The 17953-nt window shown below is 43.0% G+C and overlaps 1 protein-coding gene across 3 annotated transcripts in view; it reads right to left on the reverse strand.

Annotated features, from left to right (window-relative positions):
* Positions 1-17953, reverse strand: part of EPG5 (ectopic P-granules autophagy protein 5 homolog) — an 86400-nt gene that overhangs the window by 53978 nt on the left and 14469 nt on the right. For all 3 annotated transcript variants that reach the window (XM_040984963.1, XM_040984964.1, XM_040984965.1), the window contains exons 6-14: positions 17733-17806; positions 15759-15864; positions 11980-12094; positions 11471-11621; positions 9550-9705; positions 6311-6471; positions 3583-3737; positions 2976-3116; positions 1749-1913 (exon numbers count right to left, since the gene is read on the reverse strand). In XM_040984963.1, coding sequence (XP_040840897.1) covers positions 1749-1913; positions 2976-3116; positions 3583-3737; positions 6311-6471; positions 9550-9705; positions 11471-11621; positions 11980-12094; positions 15759-15864; positions 17733-17806 — 1224 coding nt within the window. The remainder of the gene's footprint in view (positions 1-1748; positions 1914-2975; positions 3117-3582; positions 3738-6310; positions 6472-9549; positions 9706-11470; positions 11622-11979; positions 12095-15758; positions 15865-17732; positions 17807-17953) is intronic.

Below are 17953 nucleotides of genomic sequence, written 5' to 3' on the forward strand. Positions count from 1 at the left end.
ATAAACCAGGGAAGTGCCTCGAGCAGCCTTCTTCTGCACCTTGAAAAGTACATTTCTGGGTCCTTCCACAAAGCATGACTTTCCTAACAACAGAGGCACAGGCAACATGGGACTCCATTCACAAAGCCCCAGCTGTGTAGGTAGAGAATGCCATCACTCTCACCCACCAACACTTCAGTGACAAAAGCCCCACGTGAACTCAGGGACCTCGGGTGCTCAGGGTACCTTTCTGGATTACAGCCTCCTGATTGCAACAGGCTTCCTGCCAATGTGCCCCACACAGGACGGCTGCCAGAGCTGCAAACTGCTTCAGAGCGGTGAGGCCTCCCCATTTTCCCTTCAAATGGGAATACACATTTTGACCAAAGAGCAAGAAATAAGGCCTTTAGTGAGGCAGGAAAGGGTATGTAATTGGCAAAATTCCCTGATAGAAGACATCTTTGGAGATAAAAGAATCAGAGCAAGCCCTTGAGAACAAACTGCTTTGCTAGTTATATACAAAATGTCATTTTTACCGATTAAAAGCCATATAAAGTGTAAAAATGCCCTCTAACCTTTTGATTCATTAAGTGTATATTTCTGTGACTTCTTACACTAACAGTGGTGTAAGTTCAAAGCAGTATTTATACTTGCTAATAATTACCAATATTTTTATTTTTCTGTACTTTTCATCAGAATGTCTACAGCATTTCCCAACTGAACATGCTAACTGTAGAAAAACAAATGGTGATGCTATTCCTAACAAGAGCAGTTTAGTGGTGAGAAGTAGCCACCGTTGTTCACACATCTACAACTGCTCTGTGGTATCCATGTAGTTGCAAGGTTTTTAAAATTTAAACAGTTTTTTTTTTTAAATTCACTTTCAGAAATCATACAACCATATCTTAAATGCATACCTGAAATATCTACCACAAATTCTTTTTTTCCTTAACTCTCCCCTCCCCACCACCCAAACATCCTAGTGAGGTAACAGGCATGTAATGCTCCAGTGCTTTGGTCACTGTGTGAGTAGTTAATTCAGCTTGTCACCTGTCCTCTGAGTAAAGCAATTAGGATGGAAATGTGGGCTACGGCCCGGGTAATGTGTCCCTCCGAGGGGATGGGGTCGTCACAGCATAAATGATCAAGAGCATTTTCCAGGCCCAAAAAAAGAAAAAAAAAACTCAATCATGCTCACAGAACAGTAAGAAATACAGAAATGTTTGGAGGGTCTAGTGTAATGTTTAGCAGGCTAATCCTCATCCTGTAGTGCCAGCATCCCATATGGGTGAGGGTTTGAGTCCTGGCTGCTTCACTTCCAATCCAGCTTCCTGCTAATGAACTAGGACAGCAGCAGAGAATGGGCCAAGTCACTGGGCCTCTGCACCCACTTGGGAGACCTGGAAGGTGCTCCTGGCTCCCAGCTTCAGACCAGTGATCCAGCAAATGGAAACCATCTCCCCACATTATAACTCTACTTAAAAGTAAAAATAAATATACCTAAAAATGTTATAAAAACTTTCTGAAAAAAGAAATGCATGGGAAAATAAATACATAAACACAACCATAACCTTGCCACACAGAGATACCTACTGTCTCACGTACTTTCTCCCATTCCGTGACTCTCCCCACCCTGATGTGTGGGCCACAGAGGGATGTATCCCTCTCAACTACATAAACATCATCTCTTTTTTTAATTAAAGAGAAAAGTGCGTAGAATCTCTAGGTTTTTTTTTTTCTAGTTTCAAAAGAATGATTTTAACACATACCTGTTCATCAAATCCCCAATTCAACCCTTCCAGAATAACACAGGCCAGTTTATTCTTCACTGCAGCTAGGTTGTAATTCAATAACCAATCTCGAATCACAGCTACCTCGGAGGCAGAAGGTCGCCAAAGATACAAAGGCAATTCTTTAAACAAGTACAAAGAAACCTTATTGAAAAGAAAAAGATAGCCATTTAGGGATAATCCTGTATGACTACAAAAATGTATCACTAAACTGCATCACTGCAAAGCAACTACATTCTTTTGCTCACACCATCTTCAAAACAGCGCATATTTTATACTAACAGCACATTCCAATTTGTACTAACACCATTTCGAGAGCTCCACAGACAAATGTGCCTCGTGGCTACTATGAGACAGTACACTTCTACGACACACATATTATCATACATCAGGTTCATGATCTGTGCCCAAGAACCAAAACAAAATTTGGAAGTACAGTAGAAAATATGAATTTTTAAAAACTTACCCTTTCTGTTAATCTGTTTATGTGTTCATGACAATTCATTAATAAAAAGTTGCTTTGCATAAAATGGTAACTTTATTTTATTCATTCATTCAAGATACAGAGGCTGAGTGGGGCAAAGCAAAGAAAGAGGCAGAGAAATAGAACTCCAACTCAGTGCTTCACTTTCCAATGCTTCTGACAGCCAGGGCTGAGCTAAGGCTGACCCCAGGAGTCAGGAACTCACTCCAGCTCGCCCCTTAGATGGCAGGAACTCCCATTACTTGAGAACCATCCAGACAACCTCCCAGGGCCTGCAGCTGCAGGACGCTAAAATCAGGAGTCCAAGCCTGGAATTTGAACCCAAGTGTTCCAACATGGGGCACAAGTACCTTAAAGGACCTGCTAATGGCTGAAGGAAGGCCTCCCACAGACAGGACCTTCTTTCTCACAGTTGTTTATTATACATTATGATTATGAAAGCAAGAAGAATTACAAATAAAATTCTCATTAACTATAGGCTTTAATTAAGATAAACACCCATTACTGAAGGTCGTGAGAAGGTCAACTTTAAGCAGATTTGAGAAAATGTCTCACTTTTTTACAAGCAGAAGCTAATCCCAAACTTACACAGGATGAAAGGCACGGGGCCTGGCAACAGCACCACTGGTTCCTTTTCTCCTGCTCTAAGTGCTACAATCCTCCTATTTTGTGTTTGCTCCCAGTTCTTCACAATAATAAACAAACAAGATCAGTGCTCTTACCATTCCAACCTGGTCTATGGTATCTTGAACTCGATCCAAAAGGATGGAAATTATCTTGGGGTGAACAGCTGTGATAGCCCCTAAAAGTTCTCGACCAACCTTTGAAAACGTCTCTCTCGTGGACAGGGTAACATATGATACCTAGGTGGAAGAAGAGGAGAAGTGACAGGTTTAATAGCAAACAGCAATCAAAATATATTTCCACAGTCATTTCAAGTGCAACAGATAGAATCTCAGATTGAGCCTCACTTCACACCAGAACTTCAGACAGCAAATTGCACACCTGAGGCTGGCAATAGAGGGAGAGAGGCGAAAGGGAACTCATTGTAACAATGAATTGGGAGGTATTCAGAAAATATTTCCCAAGGTGCACAATTAAAAATAAGCAATCCCTTTGGTGTCAAAACTTTCCTCAATTTCAGACAATCACTAAAATGATAAAAATCACAAGGCACTTCATGGAAATATCTACTTCCTCCTACAAAATAGGACATTGAACTATAAGAGCTTCTAAATTACCAACTGCTCGTTGACAATATTTTTCAAATCAATGGGTGGAAAACTCAAAAGAAATTTTTAGCTGATTTATGAAACTTCACATTCTGACCTCGTATATCTCCAGAGCAATCATTTTTACAAAGTCTTCATCCACGTTGGTTCTTCTGGCCTGAGCCATTTGAGCAAAGGTCGTCAGAAGGCAGATCTCTTCTGAACTGTTCATGGAAGAAAGACACTTCTCAAAGTTCACAAAGTGTTCTGGGTCTGTAAGTTCATAGCAAGAAAATTAAAATAAAAAAGGGATAAAGCAACATGACTCAATTACTCTTCCAGAGATAAATATTACAAGCCATAAGAGATTTTTCTTTGTTCTAGAACAGAATTCTACAAGTAGGAGGAAGACGGCTAACCAGACGAAATTCCAACAAACTCTAGCTAGAATGCGGTCTCAGGAAGACAAAAACTATCATCTCTATGCCTGTTTCCTCATCTGTCAATGTAGGAAAAGTAAACGATATGCCACTGGGGAAGTCCTTGGTTAATTTCAAACTACCACTGTTGGCACTAGATGAGCCACGCATTTGCTGGACTAATGAATGAAGGCCCTACTCCAGAAACTACTAAGACTATACACTCCTTGGCTCAAACGTGGCATTCCAAAAGAGGCCATGAATGAAAAGCTGCAGTGAGAAGTGTTATAGCCCTGACTGAAATATTACTGAATGTGACAGTGAGTACGTAGAATGTTCTGTCCATTTCTCAGACAGTGCCATGTGGCCACTATTACATTTTATCACTAGGAGAGGCAGTATTGACACACAAGGAAAACCAGATGTTGCAAAGACAAAATTCTGAAGAGGGAAGAAGGAAAAAAAGTCAATTTAAGAATCCGTCATTCCCTAAGGGGGCTTTTCAATCAGAAGGAAATAAACAAACAACCCTCACCATGTTTGCACATCTGAGAAATCAAGGCCATTATGAAAATTCTTGTATTTCTGAAATCTCTGCATGGGGGCATTTGCTAATTTTCATTTCCCATCCCAAATTGTATTTGTAGTGGAAATTACTACCTAGAGCAAGAGTATTTTAAGGTACAATCAAAGGAGAGGACTAATGTTTTAAAAAGTAAATAAAATTTCTAAAAATTAGAAAATTCAAATAACTTTATAACTAGCTTTTAAAACATTAAGGACAAACAAGATAGGCATATTTATACATTTATATTCAATTTTACATATGTACCCAGAACGTTGATCATACTAGAAACGAATATAACAAAAAAAGCCAGTTTTTAGCAATCACTGCCGAGAAGCTGGCTAGCTAGAAAATCTAATTAAATTCATTGTTTGAAAACTGTGACTTGAGGCTAACCCTATCCCCTTTACCACAAGGAAGTAAAATTTGGCTACAAAGACTAAGAACTTTGTATCTATTAAACATTAAAACATGTAAGGAAAGCTATACAGAAAGTTTCATTGCCTCATACATGGTAAAATCAAGAATGTGTTTAAGAAATGAAGCAGCTGAAAAAACAGCTAACTAGCAAGAGGACTACATTTTGCAAAGGCCCCTGGATGGAGATGAGAATCTAAGGCAGATGGATCTCATCTACCGTGTCACAGTCGCTCATGCACACACACACTAAAGCAGAAGTCCGTGGGAGCCTGGAATGCAGCAGAGAATGGACAACGGCAGACTCCAGGTTCCTGCGGACAATGCCAGGACTGCCCCGTCACACCCTGGAATCACGTCCATTAGAGCTGAGCCACTCTGCTGCCACATCTGCAAAAGCACTTCACGTGCTGCCTGGCCAAGCCCAGCACCAGTGAGGGTAGACCATCCAAGACAGAACCAGCCCAGGCACTTCCAAAGGAAACAGCTCTTGTCAGCACCAGAGGAAAGCTGGGGACGCCCTGCCCTCACTCACTTGCAGCCCAGGCCCTACTGAGAATTCTGCAGTGTAAGTGCCCAGCAGAGGGAGAAGCATTATATGATGTAAAGTGACATGAAGGAGTCCAGAGCTACCACTAAGTAGACAAGGAAAAAGGACAAAGTAGATTTATTCAGATCCAAAACAGAAGGAAGGGTATTGGAAGAGAACAAAGTTAGAAAGACATAAACTAGAAAAAGAAAGAAAAAAATGCAGGAAATCATGAGCAGGTGCAGAAACTATTTTACAAAAAGATTTCTAATATTGATACAGGCACTGAAAAATGTGGAAAACAGAATTTGCTTTTACTAATTTTTAACCTGTTAGTACTTTGGTATATTTTCTGCCAGATCTTACTTTTTTAATGTTCACATAGTCTGCTTTTTTTTTTCATTTTTAACATTACACTAAAAACAAATATCTTATAGTTTAGAGATGTTATGATGCTAAAATATAGCAGGTCTTCACCAAAACTATTTTAGAAAACTTGTCTACATTTTTCCTTTTTCTTAGCTCACAAAATTAGTAACTAGAAAACAAAACAATACAAAAAAACAGCAACAAAAACACTGCAGGAACAACTGAGCACAAAGCCTGAAAATTTTCTGGATGATTAATACATACCTATTAACCTGAATGTAAACTACAATCATTTCACATCCACATGCAAAAAAAAAAGTGCTTTTTTAAAAGTCAGGATATGGTGTTTATTGACACATTAATAGAATCTGGGTCTCAGATTCCCTAATAACAAAGTACTATCTCTTGTTAATTTCAAAATCACAACAGCTGAGTATACTCAGGAACCTCATCCCTCCTCAGCAGAAGAGCAAAGCAGAGAGAGAAGCACACGGAGCGAGCAGACGCTGGCACCGCCGGTGGCACTACCGCTGGCACCTCCGCGTACCTTGGAGCCGCCTCTTGCACTCAGCCGCCTGCAGGTTGGAGCACACCTGCTGCAGGGTCCCGCTCTCCTCCACCTGGTGCATGAGGTAGAAGAGCTTCCAGAGCATGTGGGCCGACAGAGTCGCGAAGGGCATCTCAGACATGAACAGCCAAATGCCAAGTCTGTATGTTTTAAAAACAACAGGAATAATGTTATATGTTCATCAGATTTACCACACAGGAAAAATATACCCTTACATCATATGACCACACTATCTCTCCACACTTGCACAGCGATGTCAGCACATGCTCAGGAAGCACTTAGCTGTGCTTTGTCCTATGCACCTGGGACCAGAATTGCTTCAGATTTGGAATTTTTTTTCAGATTTTGTAAAATTTGCTTGTATGTGTAAGATATCGTTGCCGGAATTGGATCCAAATCTAAGCAGAAAATCTACTTGTTTTATAGGCACCTGATACACATAGCTTGAAGACAATTTTTTATATTAGAAAGTTAGATATACAGAGGAGGAGACACAGAGAGGAATATCTTCCACCCGCTGACTCACTCCCTAAGTTATTGTAATGGCTGGAGCTAAACCAGTCCAAACCCAGGATCCAGGAGCGTTTTCCAGGTCTCCCAAATGGGTGCAGGGTCCCAACTGCTTTCCCAGTCCAAAAGCAGGAAGCTGGATGGGAAGTGGGGCCACCAGGACTAGAACCAGTTCCCATTTGGGATGCCGGCACATACAAGGCACTTGAAGACAAGTTTATACAAGATTTTTAGTGTGTCTACGTTCCAACTCGGATTCACTACATTGGCTCAGATGACATCATCACGTTGGCATTTAAAAAGTTTCACCCGTATGGGGAGAGTGGAGTTTCAGATTATAATGCTCCACTAAAGACTTATTAAAGTCTCACTAAATTCAGGACAAAAATGACTGATGTTATCATAAATTTACACGAGGCTCCTAAGGCACAGGAAGGCATGAGAAGCAGATCTGGGTGTGCCCTGGGTGAGAGGCAGCCCACATGAAGATGTGTTTGTGTTAGCAGATACAGAGGTACAAATGCGCACTGGCTCACAAGTGCAGTGTCTTGGGGGGAAATTTCTCTCATCACTGAATCCTGGGGACCCAGGAGGACTCTAACCACAGTGATCCTTAAATCACACCGTGAGAATCACCTCACAGTACTGTAATTTACACACACATTCTAGCCAGTCTACCACCAATCACAGAGCAAAAGGGGTTCTTGTCCATTAATCTTTTACTTAAAATCAGCATCTTCAAAAAATTTGTATTCAATGACTACTTGTTAAAGTCATTAAAAACTCTATTTGGAGCCCAAATACAAATTGATCAGTTACAAAACCAAATTCATTAAGAAAAAAATCAGTGTATGACTAATTCACATCTATGAACCTATTAAAAAACTGGTGGCCCAAACTCCTTTTGGAAAAACAGACCAATTCTTGAACAAGAAGTGAGGAAACTTTTGTAAAGTAGGCCACACTTCAGTCTTAATTAACCTGGCACTTTGCATGAAGTCCTGATGCTGTTTCATAATCGATATCAAAACATTAAAAAGAAATTACGGGGGCCCGGCGCGGTGGCACAAGTGGTTAAGGTCCTCACCTAGCACGCCCGGGATCCCACATGGGCGCCGGTTCTAATCCCGGCAGCCCCGCTTCCCTTCCAGCTCCCTGCTTGTGGCCTGGGAAAGCAGTCGAGGACGGCCCAAAGCTTTGGGACCCTGCACCTGCGTGGGAGACCTGGAAGAGGCTCCTGGCTTTGGATCGGCATAGTATCGGCCGTTGCGCTCACTTGGGGAGTGAATCATCAGATGGAAGATCTTCCTCTCTGTCTCTCCTCTCTGTATATCTGCCTTTCCAATAAAAACATAATAAAAATAAATCTTTAAAAAAAAAAAAGAAATTACGGGGACCTTCAAAAGAGCATCACCAAATTGACACCTCAAAATGCTATTCTGAACTAAGGAATTCCCCACACAGCAAACACAGTATGTCTGGCTTAGATTTCTTGTTTATCTTTTGCTTAGTTTTGGTTTGGTTTAGTTTTAGGTTAAAGGGATAGCTTAACCTAAATTTAGTTCAAATTTTGTGTCTTTAAATAACTGATTTTCATAACATTTATTTTCTAAAATAAGTTTACTCAAGAACAATAGCTCCCAACATTCTAAATATTTTAACATCAATGAACTCTATGTGGTCTCTAGTTGGGACCACCTAGTTGTAAATACTAGAATTTCTTTCTTCTTAACAGCTGAATAATATTCCATGTAGTAGATGTACCACAGTTTCTTTAATCACTCTTCTTTGGATGCACATCTAGATTGTTTCCATGTCTTTGCTATTGTTCAGTGAAATGAGTCAATCACAAAAGAATACCATATGTTCTCTTTTATATAAGGAAACCAGCATGGGAAGTGTAACTTCAATAATCCGATCCATAATGTTTTTTCTTTGTTTGTTTGTTTTGGCTGTATCCCATGTTTTTTGGATTTTATTTATTCCAAATAATTTCTTTTCTTTTGTTGAATTCATTGCTGGCTCATGGACTACACGGTGGCATCATTTTTCCCAAGAGACTTTTGTGTTTTCTTTTAGTCACCCAGGTGCTGGTTACTCAGTGGCATGTTTTTTCATGGTGCTGTAATTTACTGAGGATGTTGTTGTTGTGGTGGTGGTGAATGTTGTTCTAACTCATACCAGTTGTTGACCTTGTTTCATGGCTTCTCAATTATGGAAATGTATAGTGATGAAGTAGTAGGGTCTACCACATCCAGATGCTCGGGTATAATGCAACATGCATCCCTGCTTTCCAGACGAAAGATGGATTCCCAATGAAACTGTTGGACATGTGTAGATAATGGGATGCTGGACTGACATTGTCTGTACCAACAATGTTGGGGTACACTGAAATAAGAGACTGACAGAATTACGATTCCTTATGAAGGACTACATTATTGTAACAAAATGGGAAAATCTGATGGGGGTAGGAGTTTGGGAGAAAATCACAACCTATATGAAATTGTATCACATAATTCAAAATTCAAAATAAAAATATATTAAAAAAAAGAAGTTGAAAAGAGTATACTATGCAAGGAGAAACTGGGGCCCAATGACTTGCCCATCAGAAATACATAACTTATACTAAGACACAGAAATTGACTTAGTCAATGCCTTTCTTACCAGGTAGGGAGTCCACTCTTACCAGTTATCCTCCTATTTCTCACCTTTTAGCTTTCAACACATGTAGGACAGCCCTCAAAAAGAGCTCGTCAAATTCAACTTGTAGCTTCTCCATGGAGTAGGGCTGCAGAGGCGATCCTGAAGCCCCACTGTAGCTCACGTACTGTGCCCAGTGGTCACTCACATAGCCAAGGGTCATCCTGGGCACAGACAACAGGGCGTTTCTCATTAACTCATGCGATACCAGCACCTTTCTATTACACCAGAAGAATACTTATTCTACACAGATTTACTATGTACCTACTCTCTTCCAAACTGAAGGCAATGTAATGGAGAAAATTTTTCAATTCTGCCCACAAAGAACTTAGATTTAGTAGACAATTAACAAAGTAAAACACAGTGTTTGTCACATGGCTGCAAATGACGCACAGAAAAATCAAGTAGTGAAGGGGCCAAAGTATGTCTGGGGCTCCAGGCAGAAAGATGTTGGCTGAGAGCAGGACAGATCTCACTAAGGAAGGACCTGTGAATCAAGACTGGCAGAGTGAATGAGGCACTGGATTCTCTGCGAGTGCCCAGGGGAGGCTCCAGCGGGGATAGGAATGCCTGAGGGATAGCAAGGCAACCAGTGTGCTAAAACAGACTTACAGAGACAGCCTGGAAACAAAATCAGCAAAGTGGCAGGAACCACAATGTGGTGGGTGCTGCCAGCCCACCACGGGGACTAGAATTTCTACTCCCAGGGACATGCGTAGGGGCACACAACAGCAGCATGAGCTGACAGGGAGTACCGGGCACTCCATACCCAGAGTACACTTGGGTATGGAAGGAAGACTAGGCAAGCTAAAAGAGCGGGAGGAAAAGCCAGCAGTCCGTGGCAGCAATTGGTGAGAAACACCCGGGCGGACACACAGTGGACACACTGTAGCTGGTAAGCACGCTGCATCCTGGAGAAAGGTTTCACTTGTGAAAAGAATACAGATGTTTCACACTTGGACTTCCCGTCATTCAGGGCATCCTGTGATCATGTGCTGACTTTATGAACATACACTAACTGGTTAAGTAAAGCCATTTTTTTGTGGAAGAAAAGAGACAAGTTCTGTTTTTTATGGAGTGTTTTCAGAGAAGGTCGCAAGAATTAACAGCACCTGTGGCTGTGGAGACAGAAAAACTGATGATGCCAAAAAGGGGGAAGATGTAAAATAAATCAAAAGAAAACAAAATGTACTAACCTGATCTTTAAAACAAATCCACTTTTTGCTCAAATAATACCATCTCATTTCATGTAAGTGACCAGTGATGAGTCTTAAGATTTTTTTAATATTTGCCAGAAATCAGAATAAAAATAAAGGAAATAATACTATAAAGAGCCAGTGACACCTTCCCATGGCTGTGTGACTATTCCAAGGGAAGAGCCAGAGAAGACAGAGGACAGAGCAGAGAAAGAGTCCTGCAGGCCACACTTCAAAACAACAGCAGCTCGAGGGATCTTGACTTCAAGAAAGCACCTGGCAAGCCAGTTAAATCTGATATAATTACCCAAATACTTAGAACAGCCACGTTTATATAAAAGCATACTTTGCCAGCTCTATCTTCAGACCAGAGTTGTCTCCCCAAGAAGCCACTGAATTGATCTGGACAATAAGATGCTGGACTCTATGCTTGGTATATGCTTGCAATGAAAGAATCTCAACTGAACTTGAACTGTGGTAATGCAACAAGGTGGAGGAATCCACCATGGGGGGAGGATTTGGGGAGGGGTGGAGAGAGTCCCAGTGCCTATAACACTGTGTCACATAATGCAATGTAATTAATTTTAAAAAAAAAAAGTAGACTACAAAAAAAAACAATTTTCGCCTTTTATGAGAAGTAAGATCAGAAGACTACAAGTTCCTGTCTTGCCCAGTATGCAATGCCCACACCAGACCACAGCGAAAGCAGACGCAGAGGGCAACAGCGTGTTACCTGATCAGATAGCCGATGCGCTTCACAAACTGCCTGTAGCGTGCCCTGTTGAAGGTTTCTAACCCCACCGCCAGAAGTTCCACTAATGAGTTGGCAAAGGCAAAAATTTTCATCATTTCTTGAGGTCTTGTTATTTCAGGCAAATAATCATCTAGACATTAACCAAAGAGGGAAGATTATTATGAAAAATACAGATATAAAGGAGGGACAGATGGTGAAAGTTCAACAATTTTATTACTCTTGCTCCTCTACCTATATGGAATGAAAAAAAAAAAATTAAGACAAACTTGAGACAAGCCACAGAATGAACAACTTCTTTCAGCTGGGCAACATGGAAGCCAGTCAGCCTTCTCTCAAGCACAAAGAGGGAAATGGCCAGCTTGAGAGAAAGGAAGACTAAAGTCAGTGAGCTCAACACACACTCAGCCAACACAAGCAGCCCTATTGCAGCCTGTGTTTAGCAATGGGCCGTTGCCACATACTACTTATGACCAAAGAAATTAGCCTACCTTCTGCTTGAAACCCAAGAAGATGCTGAAAGAGCTCATGAAATGGAAACTGTGATAAAAGAACAACCAAGTCATCTTCATTAAGGAGGCTCCAACTGGTGTCAGGGTCTTCATCCTAAGGGGAAAAAGCCAAAGTCATGTTAGCTGCATCGATGAGCCGCCTCGGGTTACAGGGGCTACATTATCACAAGTCTCACATGGGTAGCATAGATGGTATTTTTCATCAATTTTTTCTAAAGATTTACTTATTTTTATTGGAAAGGCAGATTTACAGAGAGGAGAGACAGAGAAAAAGATTTTCCATTCACTGGTTCGCTCCCCAAGTGGCCGTAACAGCTGGAGCTGAGCCAATCCAAAGCCAGGAGTCAGGAGCCTCTTTCAAGTTTCCCAATGGGTGCCGGGTCCCAAGGCCTTGGGCCATCCTCGACTGCTTTCCCAGACTACAAGCAGGAAGCTGGAAGCAAAGTGGAGCAGCTGGGACACGAACCGGTGCCCATATGGATCCTGGGTGTGCCAGGCAAGGACTTTAGCCACTAGGCTACCACACCAAGACCATTTTATGAATTTTTATAAATCTTTTTACCAGGAGAAAAATTTATAGTCTCACATTCACAGATAGCTCGTAAGTTCCTTAAAAGAACACACACACATTTTTAAAAATTGTGTTCATCTGAGAGACAGAAAGAGCCCCTATTCTCTGGCTCACGCCCCAATGGGCCAGCGCTGTGCAAGCGCCAAAGCTGGGCACCAGGAACACAATCCAAGCTCCCACACGCATGGCAGAATCCAATCATCTGAGTCATCAACACTGCCTCCCAGAAGCTACAAGAAACCAGAGGCAGGAGCTACAGCAGGGGATGAACTCAGGCATGCACAATGTACACCACAGGCATCTATTGTTTTGTTTTAAGAGTTACTCATTTCAGACTTGGTGCAGTAGCCTACTGGCTAAAGTTCTCACCTTACACATGCCAGGATACTACATGGGTGCTGGTTCATATTCCAGCAGCCCCACTTCCCATCCAAAAAAAAAAAATTCTCATCTAAAAGAAGACAGAAACAAATAATCTTCTAACTCTGACAACATCAAATAAAGAGCCACTAATTATAGTCCAACTTATTTTAGCTTCAATTCTCTTCTCCCAAAATCAAGGTCTACCGTATTCATCAGCAGACCGATAAAGCAGTGATTAGCAATTGCTGCAAATAACTTAAGTTCTGTTGTCAATTAACACTGCTGGAAGCCGGTTAAAAACAACAGCAGTACTGCAGAGAATGCACGGGGGAAATCTTTGAGGTTCTTTTGCTTGATGCACTGCACTAAAGTTACCTCACAAACCAGCTGATGCCCATTTCCCTCCCCTCCTCACCCATTTTTCTGCCCTTTCATGGGGAGGGCCTGGGAGTCCTGAGCCATGCTGTGAGTGGGCCTAAGGCCAGAGCCACACAGCCTGGGATGGTTCCTGGCCCAGCAGGGAGGGGACGTGGAGCTACAGCAACAGTGCAGGGCTGGGAGGCCTGCTGGAGCCACAAGCCGGGATACAGTGTTTGCCCCGCCCAGCAGGGAGGGGCTGGAGCTGAATCCCACAGATCAGCCAGCTAGGACCCCTCAAAGAGGACCAAGACTGGAGACACAGGAGCCAAGACAGTTCCCCAGCTGAGCAGGGAGGAGGCCTGGGCTGGAGCTGTTCCAGGTGGAACCTGGCATTTACTAAACATAAGCCTACCTGCTCCAGTGAAACAAAGACCTCAAATACTGCATAAAAAAGCGGGCCTACCATGATAGCCTAGTGGCTAAAGTCCTTATCATGAGTGCACTGGGATCCCATTTGGGTGCCAGTTGGCGTCCCAGATGCTCCACTTCCCATCCAGCCCCCTGCTTATAGCCTGGGAAAGCAGCAGAGGATCACCCCAAACCTTGAGACCCTGCACCTGCATAGGAGACCCCAAAGAAGCTCCTGGATCCTAGCTTCAGATCACCTCAGCTCTGGCCATTGTGACCACCTGGGGAGCAAGCCAGCGGATGGAAGATCTTTCTCTGTCTTTCCTTCTCTTTGTATATCTGCCTGTCCAATAAAAAATAAAATAAGTTTTTAAAAAAATATGGTTAAAAGATAAGTACAGCCTTTTGCTTTCTAAAGCTTAAGGCTGTAACACTTTACGCCATGTTTACCAACCTCTTCTCGTGATCCTTTCTAGAAGCTGCTGTTTGGCTCTCAGTAGGTCAGATGACACTAATCTTAAAAAAAAAAAAAACTGACTGGCTTTAGGCAGTTTGGCCTATACTTCAGGCCAATTTTTACAGCAAGTCCCTAACTTTGTTGACATTCTTATCTAAAGTAGCCAAGCATAATACTCTGGCCTTACAATAAAGCTTTGCCTGCCAAGGAGAGGCAGGCCAGGGGCCTGACACCAGGGTCCTAGGCAGACCAGACCCACAGCATGCCAAAGTCATGATCTGGGAGTACACAGCCCAGAGGCCTCAGGGTCCCATCTTTTTCTTAAAAAATATATGCCAGAAATCAGAATAAAAATAAAGGAAATGATATTATAAAGGGCCAGGGCCATTTTCCATAGCTCTGTGACCATTTCAAAGCAAGAGCAACTACTGGGTCCCTGCCACAAGAGGGAGAACTGCCTGCATCTAGGCTGCTGGCTTCAGCCTGCTCCAGTCCTAGAGGACTGCCTGCATCTGGGGCTGCTGGCTTCACCCTGGTCCAGTCCTGCTGGTTGTGCCTATTTAGGAAGTGAATCAGTGGAATAAAAGGATTTCTCTCCATGTGTCTGTCTCTCCGTTTACCTTTCAAATAAAATGAAGTAATGATTTTAAAAAGATAAAAAGAAAACCTTTAAGATAAATTTTACATAATATTGCTGTATTTCATTTCCAGGTTTCACACGGACTCTGAACAAAAGGATATCCTAGGATGTAGCATAGTGGCTCTAAGACACAGCACTTAATGACCAAGGGATTTAGGACAAATTACTTCACTTCAAACACCTTATTTTCCCTATCTTTAAACGGTAACCTAGTGGCCAAAGTTCTTGCTTTACATGCTCCAGGATCCCATATGGGCACCAGTTCATATCCCGGCTGCTCCACTTCTCTTCCAGCTCCCTGCTTGTGGCCTGGGAGGGCATTCAAGGCGCAAAAGCCTTGGGAACCTGCACCCATGTGGGAGACCTGGAACAGGCTCCTGGCTGCTGGCTTTGGATTGGCTCAGCTCCAGCCACTGTGGCCACTTAAGGATTGAACCAGTAGATGGAAGATCATTCTATCTCACCTCTCTGTAAATCTGACTTTACAATGAAAATAAATAAATAAAAGAAATGAGGATGAGGAGAAGAATTAAATGAGATCATCTGTAGAAAATGTTTAGAATAATAAGCTGGCACATGAAAGCATTTTAAAAATGATTAAAGTAGAGCTCATAAAATCACAGAGGAACAAGGGTCGCCAGCACCCAGGAAGTGCGGGAGGAGCAAAGGCAGACAGGGAGGAAAATGGTCACAGCTACACACAGGAGGGAAGTGGCACTGACGCCCTTAACAGAGCAGGGTGACCACAGCCACATCGATGAATTATTCATTCCAGAACAACCAAGGAAAAGTGTGTGATAGTCCCCAGTGCACAGAAGGGGGGAGGAGGAGATACTAGCACCTTTCCCCGATTTGATCATCACACACTACACAAGTACTGATTATGGTGCTGGACTCTTCAGAGAGGCACACAATTCTACGTGTCCCAGCAACACAGATGCGACAGACACCACCGTTACCTCTTCTCCTCCCTCATCTACGAGCGTCCAGGTCCCAGACGCAGGCCCCGAGGAGGACGGCTTCTGCTCGCTGGGCTTCATGTGGCACATAAACTCCGCTCGATTTCTAAGGAACAGAGGCACTCACGTCAACAGCGAGTCCCGGGTGCACCCTGCTCCTCTTCCTGCCCTCAGTCCTCACACGCTTCCAAAAGCCATAGGAACTGGCTGGAGACCAAAGTACCAAAACCTCACTCTCTTCAATGGAGAGACCTCAGGCACCCTAAGTTAGTAGAGCCGTGTTCCTGCAGGGGAATGGTTAGACTCGCACAGCTGCTGATGCTCAGTGGCCCTCTGTGCACATGGACTGCTGCTGAAGCTGAACTGAAATCACGCTGACAAAGGGTGACCAGGGAGACAACTTCAGGAAATGGCCCTCACCAAATAAAAAAGGATAACACAGCTAATGCAGAAACTTGGGTACGGTCAGAAAGTTCTCAGAAACGCAGAAATTCTGGAAGGGCAAATCATACCTGCCACATGAAGGTGCAGCCCTGCATGCGGACCATAAGGAAGAGGCAGGGAGAACTCCAGCCAGCCAGGCTGCCCTCACACGGCTACATCTGCCTGACAGGCAGGCAGAACCCAGCTAGTCTCTCCTCTCAGTTCCTTTCTCCTTCCCCGACCCTGAAAACCCAACCGCTCCTACCTTTAATCAGAAACCTTCTTCCATAACCTCTAGCTTGGTAGCGACAGTGCTGTCCCTCTGTCCACATGAATCCCAACCCTGGACCTCAGATACCTCTGGCATGTATCCCTTGTATGTGTCCACTTAAATGTGTCAATGACCTCAAATTTCCCTCCTTATAAAACATCTCTCTTTTCTATCTATTCTCAGCTAAGACTGCCAATACCCTGTCAGTCACTTGGATTCAACACAGGATATCTGACCCACTCCTCCACAGTTTCTATTTAATCAGCTACTATAGCCTTTCCTGGAAAGATGACCTTTAGGTTCCCCCTCTTTGTTACTACCAATTCCCCCATCCAAGCCCTGAGGTAGACAGACAGCAATAACTCTTTAGGCTCACCTATGCACTGATCCTGCCTTCTCACCATGTAACATGCAGCCTCTTGATGCTCAGTATACTCCAGTGCCACAACAGCCAGGTCTCTGACCCCTTGCAGCTCAGCCTGCCTTCAGTCCATCCTAATCTTGTTTACATACAACTCTTAGCCCTGCTCAAAAACCCTCCACTCCTGCAAAGGCCACATCATATCAAACTAGATTCTTCTTCTATCTTATTTCAAGGACTTAAATAACCCAAGCCTCAGTTACACACCCTTATTACCAGCACCTGCACATGTCTTCACTCCAGCCAAGCAGGGACCTGTCCGCTGCACAGAAATCCTGGCCACGCTGGGACTTCTGCTCCCATTGTTTGTACTTCCCTGCTTCCTTTGCCCTTCCCTCAACAGGAACACCAACCCATTCCCAAAACTCAGCTCATGCAGCATGAAACCCTCAGCAGCCACTCCACTGAGTTCTATTCACTTCTCCGTTCTGTCAGCTCAGTACCCAAGTCTCCTTGTGTTTTCCCCTCTTGCATTAAATCTTTTTTTAATTTTTTTTATTGTTAATCACATTGTATTATGTGATATCGTTTTGTAGGCACTGGCATTCCCCCTACCCCTCCTACAACCCTACCCCCACGTAAACCTCTTCCAAGGAAGAGGTCATCCTCTTTGTGGCACCTTTCACAATAGCACATATGGCTAAAGAGGCAAATCCAAAACAGGGTGGTTTGTACAGAGCAATCAGTCATTCTGGGGCCAAGGATATCAAACCCAAACATTATGTGTAACAGTAAATTCTAGAATGCTAACATTTCCCTTAGCAGTCCTTTTATTCAGATCTGGGGAGATTAAACAGCCAACCCTCCCCTAGAAAAAAGGTACTTTGATTCCTCCTTCACGGAATTCTTCCACACTTACTTGACAGGAGACATCAGCAAGGCAAGGGACTGCATGAAATGAAAGACTCCTGAGGGGTTATTCAACACTTTGATCTGAAATCAGAAAAGCAAAAAAAGGACACTGTAGAATACAATAACCCAGTGTCTATAACCAGCCACAAGAGGGAGACACAGGGCAGGGGTTGTCTGGCACCAATGACTCAGCAGTACACTAAGAGTTTAACAGGCAAATAACAAGGT

This window comes from Ochotona curzoniae, unplaced genomic scaffold, assembly GCF_017591425.1.
Source record: "Ochotona curzoniae isolate NIBS_2020 unplaced genomic scaffold, NIBS_Ocur_1.0 contig_43, whole genome shotgun sequence".
NCBI lineage: Eukaryota > Metazoa > Chordata > Mammalia > Lagomorpha > Ochotonidae > Ochotona > Ochotona curzoniae.